The sequence below is a fragment of the Meles meles genome, chromosome 6, assembly GCF_922984935.1.
Source record: "Meles meles chromosome 6, mMelMel3.1 paternal haplotype, whole genome shotgun sequence".
Taxonomy (NCBI): Eukaryota; Metazoa; Chordata; class Mammalia; order Carnivora; family Mustelidae; genus Meles; species Meles meles.
This window is the reverse complement of record NC_060071.1, coordinates 54,406,659-54,422,481: the sequence shown is the minus strand read 5'-3', so window position 1 is coordinate 54,422,481 and position 15,823 is coordinate 54,406,659. Positions and strand designations below refer to the sequence as shown.

The window sequence follows — 15,823 nt, the reverse complement described above, 5'->3', positions numbered from 1 at the left end:
TCAGTCATCACCTCTTCCCCCTTTTTGCTCTGCAGAAGAATGTTGGTGAAAGAATAATTTCAGCAGAGAAGGGGTTGAATCTATTCGTGGAGTGGAAAAACGATGAGGTTGAATAAATAGAGGATGGAAGTGGCTGCCCTCAGCCCATTTCCTCTGAATTAATTTCCATCAAGAAATAGTGGAGTGAGGGGCGCCTGGGTGGCTCAGTGGATTAAGCCGCTGCCTTCGGCTCAGGTCATGATCTCAGGGTCCTGGGATCGAGCCCCGCGTCGGGCTCTCTGCTCCACAGGGAGCCTGCTTCCTCCTCTCTCTCTGCCTGCCTCTCTGCCTGCTTGTGATCTCTCTCTCTGTCAAATAAATAAATAAAATCTTAAAAAAAAAAAAAAGAAATAGTGGAGTGAGACATGCACGGGTGCAGAAGGGAATCCAAGAAAATTGCTCTGTGACTTAATTTGGAGATTTCCTCACCTGAGGGGGGAGACTCCTCTGCTTCTTTCTACTAGACAGTAACACACTCCAGAGTCGGGGACATACAGAATGGAAGACTAGCGGGGGAAAAAAGATCGGGCTTACCCTGATCTGGCTTTTACTTTCCTGTTCTTTCTTCATTTATTATCCAATTTCTTTTGTCCTTCCTGTTCTCCCAAATAGGCAACCATTAAACGTGGTGCCTCTGGTATCCTCTCAGACTCCCGTGGTTCAACGTTTCCCTTCAGACCTCTCACTCTCCTCTTCTGGCAGTAATAACCTAGGAGGAGCAGTGTTGCTGGGCAGGAAGTGTGTCTGCATCTGCAGGGGCCCTGACCTTTAGAGGTGGGAGGGGGTGAGGAGAAGGGCAGGAAGTATGGCCAAAGCCAAGGCCAAGGCCAAGGTCAAGGCTAGGGCAGATTCCTATTCTTCCTGATGCAGAATCCCTTTCAGGGGAAACAAACAAAAGGTTATCTCAGGCCAGAAAGAAAATAAAAAATGAGGAGGGAGGAGAGGAGAGAAGAATGGATGTCAGAGAAATCAGCCATGTTGGGAATTTGTCCAGAGGGTAAACCAAAGGCATTAAGGAATGTGAAAATGTTGTAAGGGTAACTTCATTTTTACCAAAAGCCAAAGGATCCACATTGTCTGGCTCTAAATATTAAGAGATGGGATTAGCTAGGAATTAAAGCCTGTATTTTCTCATTTGTAGATAGGTTCCCGCCAGCTTCTCTCTTTTGGCGTTCCCACACTGTCCTCGTCTCCGCCTCGAGTGTCCCTCTCCACTTGGGACACTCTCGGGGGTCAGGCTCCAACTGTGGAGACTGTCTTAGGAAAGCAACTCACAAAACCCTCTATGCTCTTCGGGCTCCCAGTGTTTCACGCAGGAAAACACAGCTTCTGTGACCCACAGAACAAGGTGACAAGACACACCCCGCCCACCAGGGACAGAAAATTAACTCATAGTAGTCCAAATGCTGCCTCATTCGCAAAACTGTCACCAACTCCTTCAACTCCAGTGTAACTCCATCCTTACCCTTTCAGTCACATGCATTAGCCCTGTAACAGGTCCTTGATCCCTTACCTAATGTTCCTAAATCCCCAAGCCTCTGAAAACTGAAGGGGTTTCTTTCAAAGTGGCTCCCAAACTCCTTTAGATGCAAAACCTGACTGAATTAATGGCACAAGCCTACTTATTACCTTTATGCTTCATTTATGCTGTATGCCCATTACATATTTCTTTGAGGAAATGTCAGAGTTTGTTTATGAACACTGTCTCAGATCGACTCCTCTAGGGATGTTTAAGTAGTATCACCCACGTACGTACACATGCACTTACACATTATTGCTTTTGAAAATCTGAAAAATTCTGAGTTTCAAAATGCATTGGCCCCAAAAGTTTTAGGTAAGGGATGCGGACCTGTATACGCAATTTAGTCAGCCGTTATTTATTTTCAGTATACAATATATGGCCCAAGGAAGTCATAAGCATCTCTGTAGAAGCAACTATATTGTAAGTTTCTTCTATATTCTTCATTGGCACATTTATTTTTTTTTCTGATTTTATTTATTTATTTGCCAGAGAGAGAGAGAGCGAGAGAGAGAGCGCAAGCACAAGCAGGGGGAGGGGCAGAGGGAGAAGCAGGATCCCTGCTGAGCAGAGAGGGAAATGCAGGACTATATCCCAGGACCCTGGGATCATGACCTGAGTCAAAAGCAGGCACTTAATCAACTGAGCCACCCAGGTGTCGCCATTGGCACATTTATTGATCAAAGATTACCTGCTTGTTGATTATCTAGAACCTTCTCACAAGTTATAAAAATTGCATGAAACAGAATTATTTAAAAGGAGCAAGTTTTCGGACTCCTGCCAAATTCTGTGCAGCCTGCTTCACATTTCAGAGGGCTCAGTGTGTTCTTTTCCGGAGAAGCAGGAAGGAAACCTTCCCAGTACGCAGGCACTCTACCAGATGCTGTCACGTACTTGGTTTTGCATAATTCCTGTAAAGAGGTGGTAGTGGAGTAGATTGGCTGCATTGTACAGAAGAGAAGTAATAGACTTGGAGACGCCAAGTTTATCTTGACCGAGATCACCCAATTTATAAATGGTTGATCTGTCATTTAAACAGAGTGTTCCTGCCCTTCCCCCCATTTGCTGCTTCCTGATTTCTGGAACCCTTCAGTTTGCTCTCCTGGACTCCAAATGGCGACATTCAACTCTAACTAGAGTTTAGGGCCAGGATTCTTGATTCTTTGCCTTTGTGATAAGCACATATGTACTAGTAATGAAGGATAGTTGGGAGAAAAGCAGGCAGGGCCAAGGGCCCCCTGCTCTAAAGAGGAAACCACCCTTAAAAGGATTTACATCACCCTGGAAGCGTTGCAGGATTTGCTGCTTTTAGTGCCTACAGTTCTTGGTCACTCCGCTTCAAAGAATAAAGAGGCAGACCAGACAGAGTGGTGGGCAGCAAAGCAAAGTTTACTGAGCAACAGTATAAACCTCTCAGAGAGGGAGGGGGCCCCAGAGGGTTGCCCACATCTCCAGAGTTTCTCAGCTTAGGGGTTTTTAATGTGGAACTATCTTAAGTAATGAGGGTGAGTTACAAGGAAATAGCATTCTTGTCAATAGCTTAAGTCCCAGAGACCCATAACTCAGTTTCCTGGAGCCCTAACATCACCCTCCCTTCCTTGAGTGATGTGGGAAACCAAGGCAGAAGGGAAAGTAAACAAAATTAAGTTTCTTCTTGACCTGCAGCCCATTGACAAGGACCTGAGATGGGCAGAGTATGACATTAATCCAGGAAATTCCCAACTGTCTTAAGGTTGATGACTTAATAGAAGGAAGAACAACCTTAGCTTGACAGTAGCAAGGCCTCTAGCATCCCGGGAGTCTTCCATAGCATATCAAAGTCCTTTTGGACACCTCCCTTTTTCCTTGCCTCCCCCAACTCCCAAGTATATGATCAACCATTCCTCACAACGGCAGCACAGCAGCTCCTTCTGCCCACGGGTCCTGTCCCTGTGCTTTCATAAAATCACCTGTTTGCACTAAAGACGACTCAAGAATTCTTTCTTGGCCGTCGACTCCAGACCTCACCAACATTCCCAAATGACATCAATGTGCTGCCGTAGGTGAGAAGGGCCGGTTCTTGGGAATCACACAGTCGTGGCACGAAATCGAAGCTCTGCTGCTGAGAAGCAGTTGTGACCACAGATAGTAGCTGTTGGCTCTCGGAACCTCAGTTCCTTACTTTTAAACGAGATGAAACCTACTTTCTAGGGCTGTTATGAGGATTGTGTGAGACCCAATGGCCTGTAGTAGGCTTCAGCTGTAAGGGCCTATTTTATATTTCTATTTTAGCCAGAGGCTTCCATTGAGGTTAAACAATAACTTTGTTGGTTAACCCTTAAACTGTCCCTGCTCCCCTTCTCCCAGGGGACTTAAGTCCTGGAACCAGCTCCAGGTGTGGAGGCCAAGAAAGACAAGGCTGTACCCACCTCGAGTCTAGCCCTGACACAAGTACAGCCATCTTGGCAAAGCAAAAGCTGGCACCTTGCACTGTAAGAGTGGGTTAGCATAAGAATGGCCATCCTGAAGGCCGGGAAGCCATTTTACTGAGCGTCCCTAACTGTCCCACACTGCGTACCTAACTTGAGATAAGAGGAACTAGCTAAAACCTGGGAAAAAGCAACTTAATTATATACCACCAGGGCGGTTAGGCGGTGGTGCCAAAGGGACCAGATGTTAATAAAAAACAAATAGTTAACTTGCAGAGATCACAACAATCCTGCAAGACAGGAGTCTCTCTTGGTTTACAAATGTCCTAGTGATTTACAACAAAGAAGCCATCTTCTCAATAGCCCAATTTCCAGAGACAAATAGCTCAGCTCCTTGAGGCCTAAGGTCGCCCTCCCCACCATAAAACTGAAGGAGGCTAAGACAGAAGGAAATGTAAATAAAGTTAAATTTCTTTTAAACCTAAATCTCACTTAACCACCAGGGTGACGCCGGGGTGGCAAAAGTTAGACAAAGTTAAACTTTCAAAGTGGGGCGCAAGATATATGTAGCTATGAAAAAGTGCCTTGAAAATGCTATATAAACCCTTGGCTTTGAGTGCTCGGGGTCCTTGTTGAAACCCGCTGCGCTGGGCAGATACTTGGACCCCAGCTAGCTGGAAATAAACCTCACTGTGTGACTTGCATTATTGAGTGTTCTCTGTCTCATTGAGGGGTGGTCGACTCCATACCCTAACACAGCAAATGGCGGCTGCATTTGGTGGTGGTGGTGCTGGGTTCGCTTCCCACAGAGAGCTCCTAAGCTTTTTGACAGGATCCCCCCGGTAGCGGTGCTATGGTACAAAATGCAGTAAGTGCACAGCTTATAATTTGGGGCACATTGGCTAGTATGTGGATATGTGGGGTCCTGTAAAGCTCCTCAAATTTCATCCCTTGGGTGGCCACAAAATTTATATTCTTGGGGCTAGCGCAATCCTTAGAACTGAGCAAACAGGGCCCTTGCCCTGGGCCTAGCCCTTCAGGGGTACCCTACCCTTTGGAGTGCCTTCCACATAGGAAGTCCTCTTGCGTCTGGTACTGACTGACTGGTCAGGTGCCCTGAGCTTGAACCAGGACCTGTGTGGGCTCACATCCCATGTCTCCCCGTCAGGGCACTGTTCCCCATGGGTAGAGAGAACCGGCCACCCCCTAAAAGTTCTGAGCCTTGCATATACGCAGCCATCCTCGAGTCCTAAAGCCAAGTCCAGGTTCCAGGACGGTGGCCTGGGAAGTGGGTCACTCTCTCTGGCAGGCATAGTATTTCTTTTGTGGGATCACAGAATGTGGGTCACCAGAATGGTGCTCAACTCACCAGATGGGTTGAAACACATCCTGGACACAGTATGAATTTAGGACTCTGGGTCATCCATGGTCACTACTGACTCTTGACATTGAGAGCGTATGTGGGAGGCTTTCATTCATTTCTGTTCTTACTGTTCTGCTACTTCTGGCCTACAACACTTGAGGGTGGCAAGGAGCAGTAAGCCAGAGAGTGAGGTTCTTATCTCCTGGAATTGAAGAACAGATCTCACAGACAAAGGAGAGTGAGTAAAGGGATGGAGCTTTAGTAAGCAAAGATGCAGAAAGAGCTCTCAGGGGTAAGAGGGGTCCTGACCAGGGTGCCCAGCAGGGCTTTTCATCTCTGGCCTTTAATTAGAACTTTACCAGGAAACTTGCCGGTGGTTAGGTCAGTGGGCTGGAGCTAAACATGATGCTTGTACATTGTGTGAGAGTCTTTGTTTCTTGTGACATCTGTTTTGTTAGGTCTGGTTAATCTTTATAGTTTACTTCTCCTTTGAGGACCGGTCATTTTTTGTGGTTATTTTCTGTTTTCTGTGGTTACAGTGTAATTATGAGGAAAACATTTTAACCGTAGCAGTTGGACACAGCGTCTGGTTTCCCTTGGAGTTGGGACAGAGTAATCTGAATTTTTCTTTCTGATCTTTGTTTTTGTTCTGTCTCCATGTCTATACCTAAAAAGCCCTCAGAGCTTAGTTGGGGCCCCTCTTCTTTCCCTACCTACAGTCCCATCCTTTCCCTATTCAGCAGCACACGGTCTTCACCCTGTCAGACCCCCACATTGGCACCCAGAGTGTTTACTCCACTGTTTGCAAGCTCCACACCACGTGAAGATGGGGGTAGCTCCTCCTGTCTCCTGTAAGGACTTTTGAGACAATTGCTTTGCAGTGCCAATGGGGCACTTTTGATCAGTATCTTCTCTCACCTCTGATTGATAGACGAGATGTGCTCTCTTGGATTGGCCTTCATAAAGGCAAATGATACTCATTCCTTATGTAAACAGGACCACTCTTCTTTCTTTTCCCCTGGACTCCTTGCCTATCATCCTTGCTGATGGGTATGTGTAGAAGGTAGGAGTGTAGTGAGGTTAGTTAAAAAAAGAGTTCAGGGGCACCTGGGTGGCTCAGTGGGTTAAAGCCTCTGCCTTCGGCTCAGGTCATGATCTCAGGGTCCTGGAATGGAGCCCCACATCGAGCTCAGCAGGGAGCCTGGTTCCTCCTTCTCTCTCTGCCTGCCTCTCTGCCTGCTTGTGATCTCTGTCTGTCAAATAAATAAATCAAATCTTTAAAAAAAAACATTAAAAAAATAAATTAAAAAAGAGTTCACATTCTAAGAATGCAATGATTACAACCTGTAGAGTTCAAGAGACGATATCGTGGGAAGATGTTTTGTTTTATGTTTACACTATAAAATTCCAAATGACAAATTCTACATGACCAGAAAATGGATTATCGTTCTTATTTTCCTTCATACTCTCGGTGCCATGGTCTGAATACATGTCACCCCTAAATTCACATGTTGGAATCCTAATGCCCCATGTGATGGAATTAGAAGGGAGGGCCTAAGGTAAGTGAAGTGGGAAATAAAAGCAAAAGAAAAATTAAATTTCCTTACTACTTACAGCCCATTGACAAGTTCTTGAAATAGGCAGAGTGACATTCCTTTAGGGACACAACTGCCTCAATGTTAATACTTTGCTAAGGGCAAAAGGCAACCTTGGCCCAACCCCCAGGATCCTGTAAGTCTACTTTAACCTATAAAAATTTCTGTGGAAAATTCCTTTATCTCTGTAAGGGCCTATTTAGCCAGAGCAATTCCATCCCATCCAGTTAAACAATGACCTTGTTGTTTATACAGTAAAATTTAAACTGTCCCTGCCCCCCCTTCCCCTAGGGGACTTACTTAAAACAAGTCCTGGAAACTATTCCCAGGTAACAAAGCCCAAATACAAGGGTGGGCCAGGCCAAGTGGAGGTATCCAATTGGTGGGGGCGCATACTGTCTCCCTAGCTACCAAGGAGTATGGGCCCCGCCCTTTGGGTGCCTTTTGGGCGCCAATTCTGACCAAGGTGATAGACTAGTTCAAATATCTACTATAGGGTAAATTGTAACTCAATTGGTCACTTATGTGTGACCTAGCAGGACTTGCAGCTTTCTCTGTGTTGTAATCTCATTGGCCACCTGTGCGTGGCCAGGCACAACCACATGGTCTTTGTCCTTAAAAGCTAGTCTGTAAGGCAGAGAGAGGTCGCCTATTTGCAAGAGACGGCCCTGGCTGGTCAGTTTGATTCTCGATGCTTGGTGCGAAATAAAGCTTTGCTTGACCTTCGCTTTGTGTCAGTCTCGCTCCTTTGGCCATGGACCCAACAATCTCTACATTCCAATATACATGTTGGCAATCATCCTCCACGCATATGACCCACTGATATACACATGAAGGGTCTTATGACTGAGGGTTTACTAAACAGTAATAAATGATCTTTTCCTAACAATAGTTAGCTTCTGCAGGATCCTGGAAACCTTGTTTCCAAAAAATCTGGGAGGCTTATGCTATCCTTAACTTTCTCCCAGCTTCAAAGTATATAATGGGCCACCCCTCATGACCCCAGGGCAACTCTTTCTGCCCACAGGTCTTGTCCCCTGCTGGGCAAGGAGCCCTATGTGGGACTTGATCCCAGGACCCTGAGATCATGACCCGAGCCAAAGGCAGACGCTTAGCCAACTGAACCACACGGGGGTCCCCATCTCTGACCTTTTATTAAGACTTTGCCAGGAAACTTACTGGTGGTTAGGTCAGCGGCATAGAACTAGAAATGACGTTTGTACGTTGTGTGAATTTTTGTTTCTGTGACATCTGTGATATAGGTATGTCTTGCTAGGTCTGGTTAATCTTTATAGTGAACTTTTCCTTTGAGGCCTAATTAGTTTTTGTGGTTATTTTTATTTTCTGTGGTTACAATGCAATTATTAGGAAAACATTTTAACCCTAGTAATTGGGATAGGGTGGTCTAAATTTTCCTGATCTCTTTGTTCTGTCTCAGCATCTGCATACCTGAAATGCCCTCAGAACCTAGTCAAGGGCCTCTTCTTTCCCTCCCTAAAGTCCCATCCTTTCCTTATTCATGAGGATGCTATGAGAAGTCTGCAACCCAGAAGACGGCCCTACCCGAATATGCTGACACCCTGAGCTTGAACTTCCAGCTTCTAGAACTCTGAGAAATACATTTCTGTTGCTTATTCAACACCCAGTCTGTGGTATTTTGTTATAACCTCCTGAACGGATGAATCTACTGGGTAAGACTTGCATTTGTGATCAATGTCAACAAGGTAAAGTAACATGGTAAACTTGGAGAGAGTCATTAGAAGCTGGTGTGCACGGGCATCCGGGTGTGTGTGTGTGTGTATGTGTGTGTGTGTGCGTGTGACACAGTGTCCTGAGTCAGGATATTGCCAGCACTAAATCAAAAGGGTAGGAAACTGCAGTGGCTGGGAGTGCTACGTTGGTTAAATTCAGGTTTTGAAGAGTCATGACATTGTACTTCCTTTCTCTTGTGGTGGGAGAGGTAAAATTACCTAAGAATGATAGTTTGGCAATAAAGAACACAATGAAGTGGTTCCTAGATCTAGCAAGACCAGATTGATGCGGGAAACAAAGGTAGAAAGAAATGTAGATAAAAATGTCTTTATGACCTGCAGCCCAACAAATACTTGAGGCAGGCAGAGTATAATCCTCCAGGAAGCTCCCAACTATCTTAATATTAATGCCTTGCTTGAGGGAAAAACAATCTTCATTTGACAATAGCAAGGACTCCAGGATCCTGAGAGTCTTCTTTAGTGTATGAAGATCTTTTTGAAACCTCCCTTACCTTTACTTCCCCCAAACCCAAAGTATATAATCAGTCACCCCTCACAACCCCTGGGGCTATAGCTCTTTCTGCCCTTAGATCCTGTCCTCTGCTTTAATAAAACCACCCTTTTGCACCAAAGGCGTCTCATGGGTACAGGTCTGTGAATTGTCAGGCTTACACATTTCATAGCACTCACCATAACACATACCCTCCCCAATGTCTATAACCTAGCCACCATATCCCTACCCCATCACCCCTTGTTTTGTGAGATTAAGAGTCTGTTATGGTTTGTCTCCCTCCCGATTCCATCTTGTTTCATTTTTTCCCTCCCTACCCCACAAACCCCCCACTTTGCCTCTCAAATTCCTCATATCAGAGAGATCATATGATAATTGTTTTTCTCTGATTGACTTACTTCGCTTAGCATGATACCCTCTAGCTCCACCCACATCATTGCAAATGGCAAGATTTCATTTCTTTTGATGGCTACATAGTATTCCATTATATATATAATGTATATATAATATATATATATATATATATATATATATATATAAAAAACACTCTTCTTTATCCATTCATCTGTTGATGGACATCTAGGTTCCTTCCATAGTTTGGCTATTGTGGACATTGCTGCTATAACATTCGGGTGCACATGCCCCTTCGGATCACTACATTTGTATCTTTAGGATAAATACACAGTCGTGCGATTGCTGGGTTGTAGGGTAGCTCTATTTTCAACTTTCTGAGGAACCTCATGCTGTTTTCCTGAGTGGTTGCACCAGCTTGCTTTCCGACCAACAGTGTAGGAGGGTTCCCCTTTCTCCGCATCCTTGCCAACATCTGTTGTTTCCTGACTTGTTAATTTTAGCCATTCTGACTGGTGTGAGGTGGTATCTCATTGTGGTTTTGATTTGTATTTCCCTGATGCCGAGTGATGTTGAGCACTTTTTCATGTGTCTGTTGGCCATATGGATGTGTTCTTTGCAGAAATATCTGTTCATGTCTTCTTCCCATTTCTTTTTTTTTTTTTAAAGATTTTATTTTTATTTATTTGACAGACAGAGATCACAAGTTGGCAGAGCAGCAGGCAGAGAGAGAGGAGGAAGAAGGCTCCTCCTGAGCAGAGAGCCCGATGCGGGGCTCAATCCCAGGACCCTGAGATCATGACCTGAGCCAAAGGCAGAGGTTTTAACCACTGAGCCACCCAGGCGCCCCCTTCTTCCCATTTCTTGATTGGATTATTTGTTCTTTGGGTGTTGAATTTGATAAGTTCTTTATAGATGTTGGATACTAGTCCTTTATCTGCTATGTCATTTACAATATCTTCTTTTGGTTTTGTTGACTGTTTCTTTGCTGTGGAAAAGCTTTTGATCTTGATGAAGTCCCAATAGTTCATTTTTGCCCTTGCTTCCCTTACCTTTGGCAATGTTTCTAGGAAGAAGTTGCTGCAGCTGAGGTCAAAGAGGTTCCTTCTTGTGTTCTTCTCAAGGATTTTGATGGATTCCTATCTTACATTGAGGTCTTTCATCTATTTTGAGTCTATTTTTGTGGGTTGTGTAAGGAAATGGTCCAGTTTCATTCTTCTGCATGTGGCTGTCCAATTTTCCCAACACCATTTGTTGAGGAGACTGTCTTTTTTCCATTTGACATTCTTTCCTGTTTTGTTGAAGATTAGTTGACCACACAGTTAAGGGTCCATTTCTGGGTTCTTTATTCTGTTCCATTGATCTATCTATGTGTCTGTTTTTGTGCCAGTACCATACTGTCTTGATAAATACAGCTTTGTAATCGAGCTTGAAGTCTGGAATTGTGATGCTACCAGCTTTGGTTTTCTTTTTCAACATTCCTCTGGCTATTTGGGGTCTTTTCTGGTTCCATATAAATTTTAGGATTATTTGTTCCATTTCTTTGAAAAAAATTGATGGTATTTTGATAGGGATTGCATTAAATGTATAGATTGCTTTAGATAGCATAGACATTTTCACAATATTTGTTTCTCTTGTAACTAATAAGTGATACATATTTTGTGGTAAATGTACTTTGAAACTATGCATGTATTTCATTCCTAATCACATTTTCAATGTACTTATTTACTATATCAGTAGGGCCTCATAGTTTATTATTTAATTTAAGGAGTTATATAGCCTGTCCTTGAATTAGTCAGTGGAAGCCCTTTAAATCTGGCTTCTGGGTGCTATTGCCATGTCCCCATGATTCTTTAGGCACTTCCCTGCTTTGAGAAACAACAAGATGGTCCAAGCTTACCTTATATTTTCCTCGCCCTGGAACCAGTCATTTCTCCAAAGACACCTGGTTTTTTCTGTGGAGAATAGAATTTTGTGTGTTTATGGTTGTTGGGGTGAGAGAGCTCCAAGACTCTGTCAGTAGACAGGGCTTAGGAATGTAGCAAAGAGATCCAATTACAAACACACACATGAGGACCCACACACACAGTTACATGTGTGTTGTTTATATATTTACATGGAAAAACATGAGTTCACATCAATATGTCCAATTCCAGTCTAACCCCACAGGGCTCATATTAGTTTTCTCCCTTTCTGTATTTATATCCCCATTTCCATATTTATAACCCTCTTCCCCCATATTTTCTTCAGTATTTTTACTTATCTGATCAATCTCCACATATGTAACCAGTTTTCTATAGCTGCCGCTGTCCCCCTTCTATATGGATGTCCTTTGCCTACTCTGACTCTGATACTCTGTGCCGAGCTGCCTCCCTAAATGGATGCTCCCCATTTCAGTTTTCATACCCCACATCAGGTCACCCTCTGAGTGGACACCTCCTCTAGCTACTCAAGCTCGACTCTTCATGCTGGATTTTCCCCCATCATACCTCAACCTAAATCCCTCTCACCTCCAAATGGATGGCCCATTCACCTGTCTCATGCTTTGACTTATATTCTTCACACCGGCCCCACCCTCCTGTGGATGCCTACCTTGGTCTGTCCCATTTAATAGCTTCAGGAATAAATTGTATAGGAAGGGAAGAAAGTGGAAATAAAGGGAGGAAAGTGAAGAGAAGGGAAGGAAAGGGGAAGATATGGGGAAATGAGCAAAGGAAAGGAAAGAAGTTCTATTTGTTGAAAATTCAAATTATGCATTAGCATTTTCTGGATTTTAAAAATGTTACTACCAATATATTATTTCATTAATGAAATATTATCTATTTAACTATTTCCCTACTCTTGGACATTGAAGTGACTTCCACTGATACATAATTTGTACAGATACTTTTCCTTAAGAAAAATTCTTCTGGTAGGAATTATTAAGTCAAAGCATATAAATAATCTTAAAGTTGTAGGTACTTTTAGGTTTTCACACCTTCCCTTTCAGTGAAGTTGTACTTATATCCCCACCTACCAGTACACAGGTTGGGCCCATGCCAACTGTATCCTTTGCATAATTTGGCATTATCTTTTATTTTAATTGACAGTTTGATAGGCAAAATATAGCTTCTCATTATTACTTAACTTTGCATATCTTTTACTGAACAGGCCATTTCTAAATCAATTCTTAGTGACTCAGTGTCTCCTCTTCCCTGAGATTCTCTCCACTGCATGACACAAACCCTCATGAATCTGATTTTTGCACACACCTTCTTGATATTCTGTAAACACAAATTAAAAGCTCTTTAGATTTGAGTGGATTGTTCATGATGACTGTGTGATGTCTTCAGTCATGCACTCAGTGTGTTGAATCTGGGATTGTTTAGGAAAATATCCAGGGATGATATGGTTCAGGAATTTCTCCTAGAGAAATTTTCCTAGAGGGAAATTACAAATAGTGCTCAGTTTGTGCAAGCACTGTGGACGTCTCATAATTCACCCATATTTAGTCTGGCCACACAGCCTTCTTTGGGTCATGCCAGCATCAGTGTTTACCATTTTGCAGATTATCTATAGCAGCCTGGACATCCTGCTCCCATACCCAGGCTTCTCCTCACTTCCTCCTCTTATAATCTACTTGTCTTGCCCAGATTAGTCACCTTGATGACTTCTTAAGTGACTCTTTTAATCTTAATCCTAGACTGGAAAGAGATTTAGTTAAAAGCCCAAGACTAGATTTAAAAAAAGAGCAAGCCATTTGCAAAATGAGAACTTTTCCCCCTGAGGGCCCTGTTTAATGGTGACACATGTTTTTTATTCTGAACAGGCAGCATCACATCCAGAAATAACCAAATAGGACGAGTGCGATTCCCTATCCTCACAGTTCTTTCCTTCTTCACAGTTGTGGTCACTTAAATCCATCTTGAGGAATTCATGGACTCAGCAAAATATGAATCTTATCATGCGTCATGCTTCTTTTTCCTTATTGTGGTTAAATATATGTAAACATAAGAATTGCCATTTTAATCATTTTAAAGTATACAATTCAGTGGCATTAACTGCATTCACAATGCTGGGGAACCATCACTACCCAAGCGAAAATTCTGTCACTCAGATCACATTTTGTGTTTATCAAAGTAATACCTGCACAGAGACAGAAGCTACCATCTCTTTCCCACCACTTTCTGAATCCGGTCCAAGTCCTAAGAGGGACCATTTCCTGCGCTGGCTATTTTTTTTGTCCTTATCTTTTGATCCTAATACTGATTCTTTTGTTCCCATCACATTTACATACTTATTTTGCAAGTGTTTATTCTTTTTCTATTGTTACTTTTTCACAGCATTCTGTTTTTCTTTTATGAAAGCAATAGGTCGGGGCGCCTGGGTGGCTCAGTGGATTAAGCCGCTGCCTTCGGCTCAGGTCATGATCTCGGGGTCCTGGGATCGAGCCCCGCATCGGGCTCTCTGCTCCGCAGGGACCCTGCTTCCTCCTCTCTCTCTCTGCCTGCCTCTCTGCCTACTTGTGATCTCTCTGTGTCAAATAAATAAATAAAATCTTAAAAAAAAAAAAAAAGCAATAGGTCCCCTGATAACTCAGAATACAGTAACTCAAGATCTAATTATAGTTATTATGATATTATCTTCGGGTCCCTGCTTTGTGAGGTTTGTTTTTACTTCATTAGTTTTGTTTGTTTATTTGTTTTGTGTGGGTAGCAAAGCAAAGTTTATTGAGTGATAGTACAAAGCTCCCAAAGACAGAGAGGACCCAAAAGCGTTGCCCAACTTTGTGTTTTTTAACTGCAATCTTCAAAGAGACATGGAAACCATCCAATATGTGAAGAAAATGGACTTTGCAAACAAATAGGACTGATTTTGTAGACTTGGACAAGTAAATTTCTCTTTAAAATAAAGATAATTCAGTATTATTAAAAGATATATGGAAACATAAAGGCATGTGTGTGTTTGGTATGTGTCGTGTGTGTGTGTGTGTGTGTGTGTAATACTAGGGATGTGGTAAGTGCTGAATTTATGGTAGATCTAATTTTTCCTCTTTTATGTAATCATTTTTCTTTCTTTTTTTTTTTTTTTTTATGTATTCTTTTTTCAAAAATAAACCCCACAGCACCTACAACGTGTATGAGGCGGGCCACCAGATGGCACCAGTGCACAAGTTTCAGGATAAGAACTATGAAACCATGCTCAACTCTTACCAGGGTCCCAAGCTTTCTTTAAAAATATGAGTACTGGGGTGCCTGGGTGGCTCAGTGGGTTAAAGCCTCTGCCTTTGGCTCAGGTCATGATCCCAGGGTTCTGGGATCGAGCCCCGCTTCGGGGGGGCGGGGGGGGGGGGACGGTCTCTGCTCAGCAGGGAGCCTGCCTCCCCCTCTCTCTGTGCTTGCCTCTCTGCCTACTTCTGAATTCTGTCTGTCAAATAAATAAAATCTTTAAAGAAAAATAAATATGAGTACTCATGAGCTTGGAAGTTTCCTTCCCATTTCCATTTTTTAAAACAGTTTCAGAAGAATAGGTATTAATTCATCTTTAAATGTTCGGTAGAATTCCCCTGGGAGGCAGCCATTCTGGAAAATAATATGGAGGTTCCTCAAAAGTTAAAAATTCCTCAAAAAGTTAAAAATACAACTACCCCACCCCCCAGCAATTGTACTACTAAGTATTTATCCAAAGGATACAGATGCATCCCAATGTTTATAGCAGCAATGTCGACAAGAGCCAAAATAATCTGAGAAGAGCCCAGATGCCCCTAGACAGATAAAATGATAAAGATGTGGGGTATACACACACACACACACACACACACTGAAATATTACTCAGTCATCAAAAAGAATGAAATCTTGACATTTGCAGTGATGTGGATGGAACTAGAGGATATTAGGCTAAGTGAAATAGTCAGAGAAAGACAAATAGCGTATGATTTCCCCCGTATGTGGAATTTAAGAAACAAAACATATAACCATAGGAGAAGGTAAGGAAAAATAAAATAAGATGAAAATTCAGAGGGATGCAAACTGTAAAAGATGCTGAACTCTAGAAAACAAACTAAGGGTTGCTAGAAGGGAAGGGTTGGGAGGTTGGGGTAACTGGGTGATGGACATTAGGGAGGGCATGTGATGTAATGAGCACTGGGTGTTGTATGAAACTGATGAATCACTAAATTCTACCTCTGAAACGAATAAAAAATAAATTAAGTAAATAAAAATTTGAGTACTCAGGAACATATTTTACTGAATAGAATCTGTGAAGATTAACTGATAATTTAATCATAATTTTCTCTGGATGACAGAA

General features: G+C 42.8%; 1 protein-coding gene across 1 annotated transcript in view; it reads right to left on the bottom strand.

The window, feature by feature from the left end:
* Positions 1–699: 699 nt before the first annotated feature.
* RNASE9 (ribonuclease A family member 9 (inactive)) overlaps positions 700–15,823 on the bottom strand; it is a 28,985-nt gene continuing 13,861 nt past the window's right edge. The window contains 1 exon segment of the mRNA XM_046007825.1: positions 700–805. Within this exon segment, the coding sequence (XP_045863781.1) occupies positions 700–805 (106 nt within the window).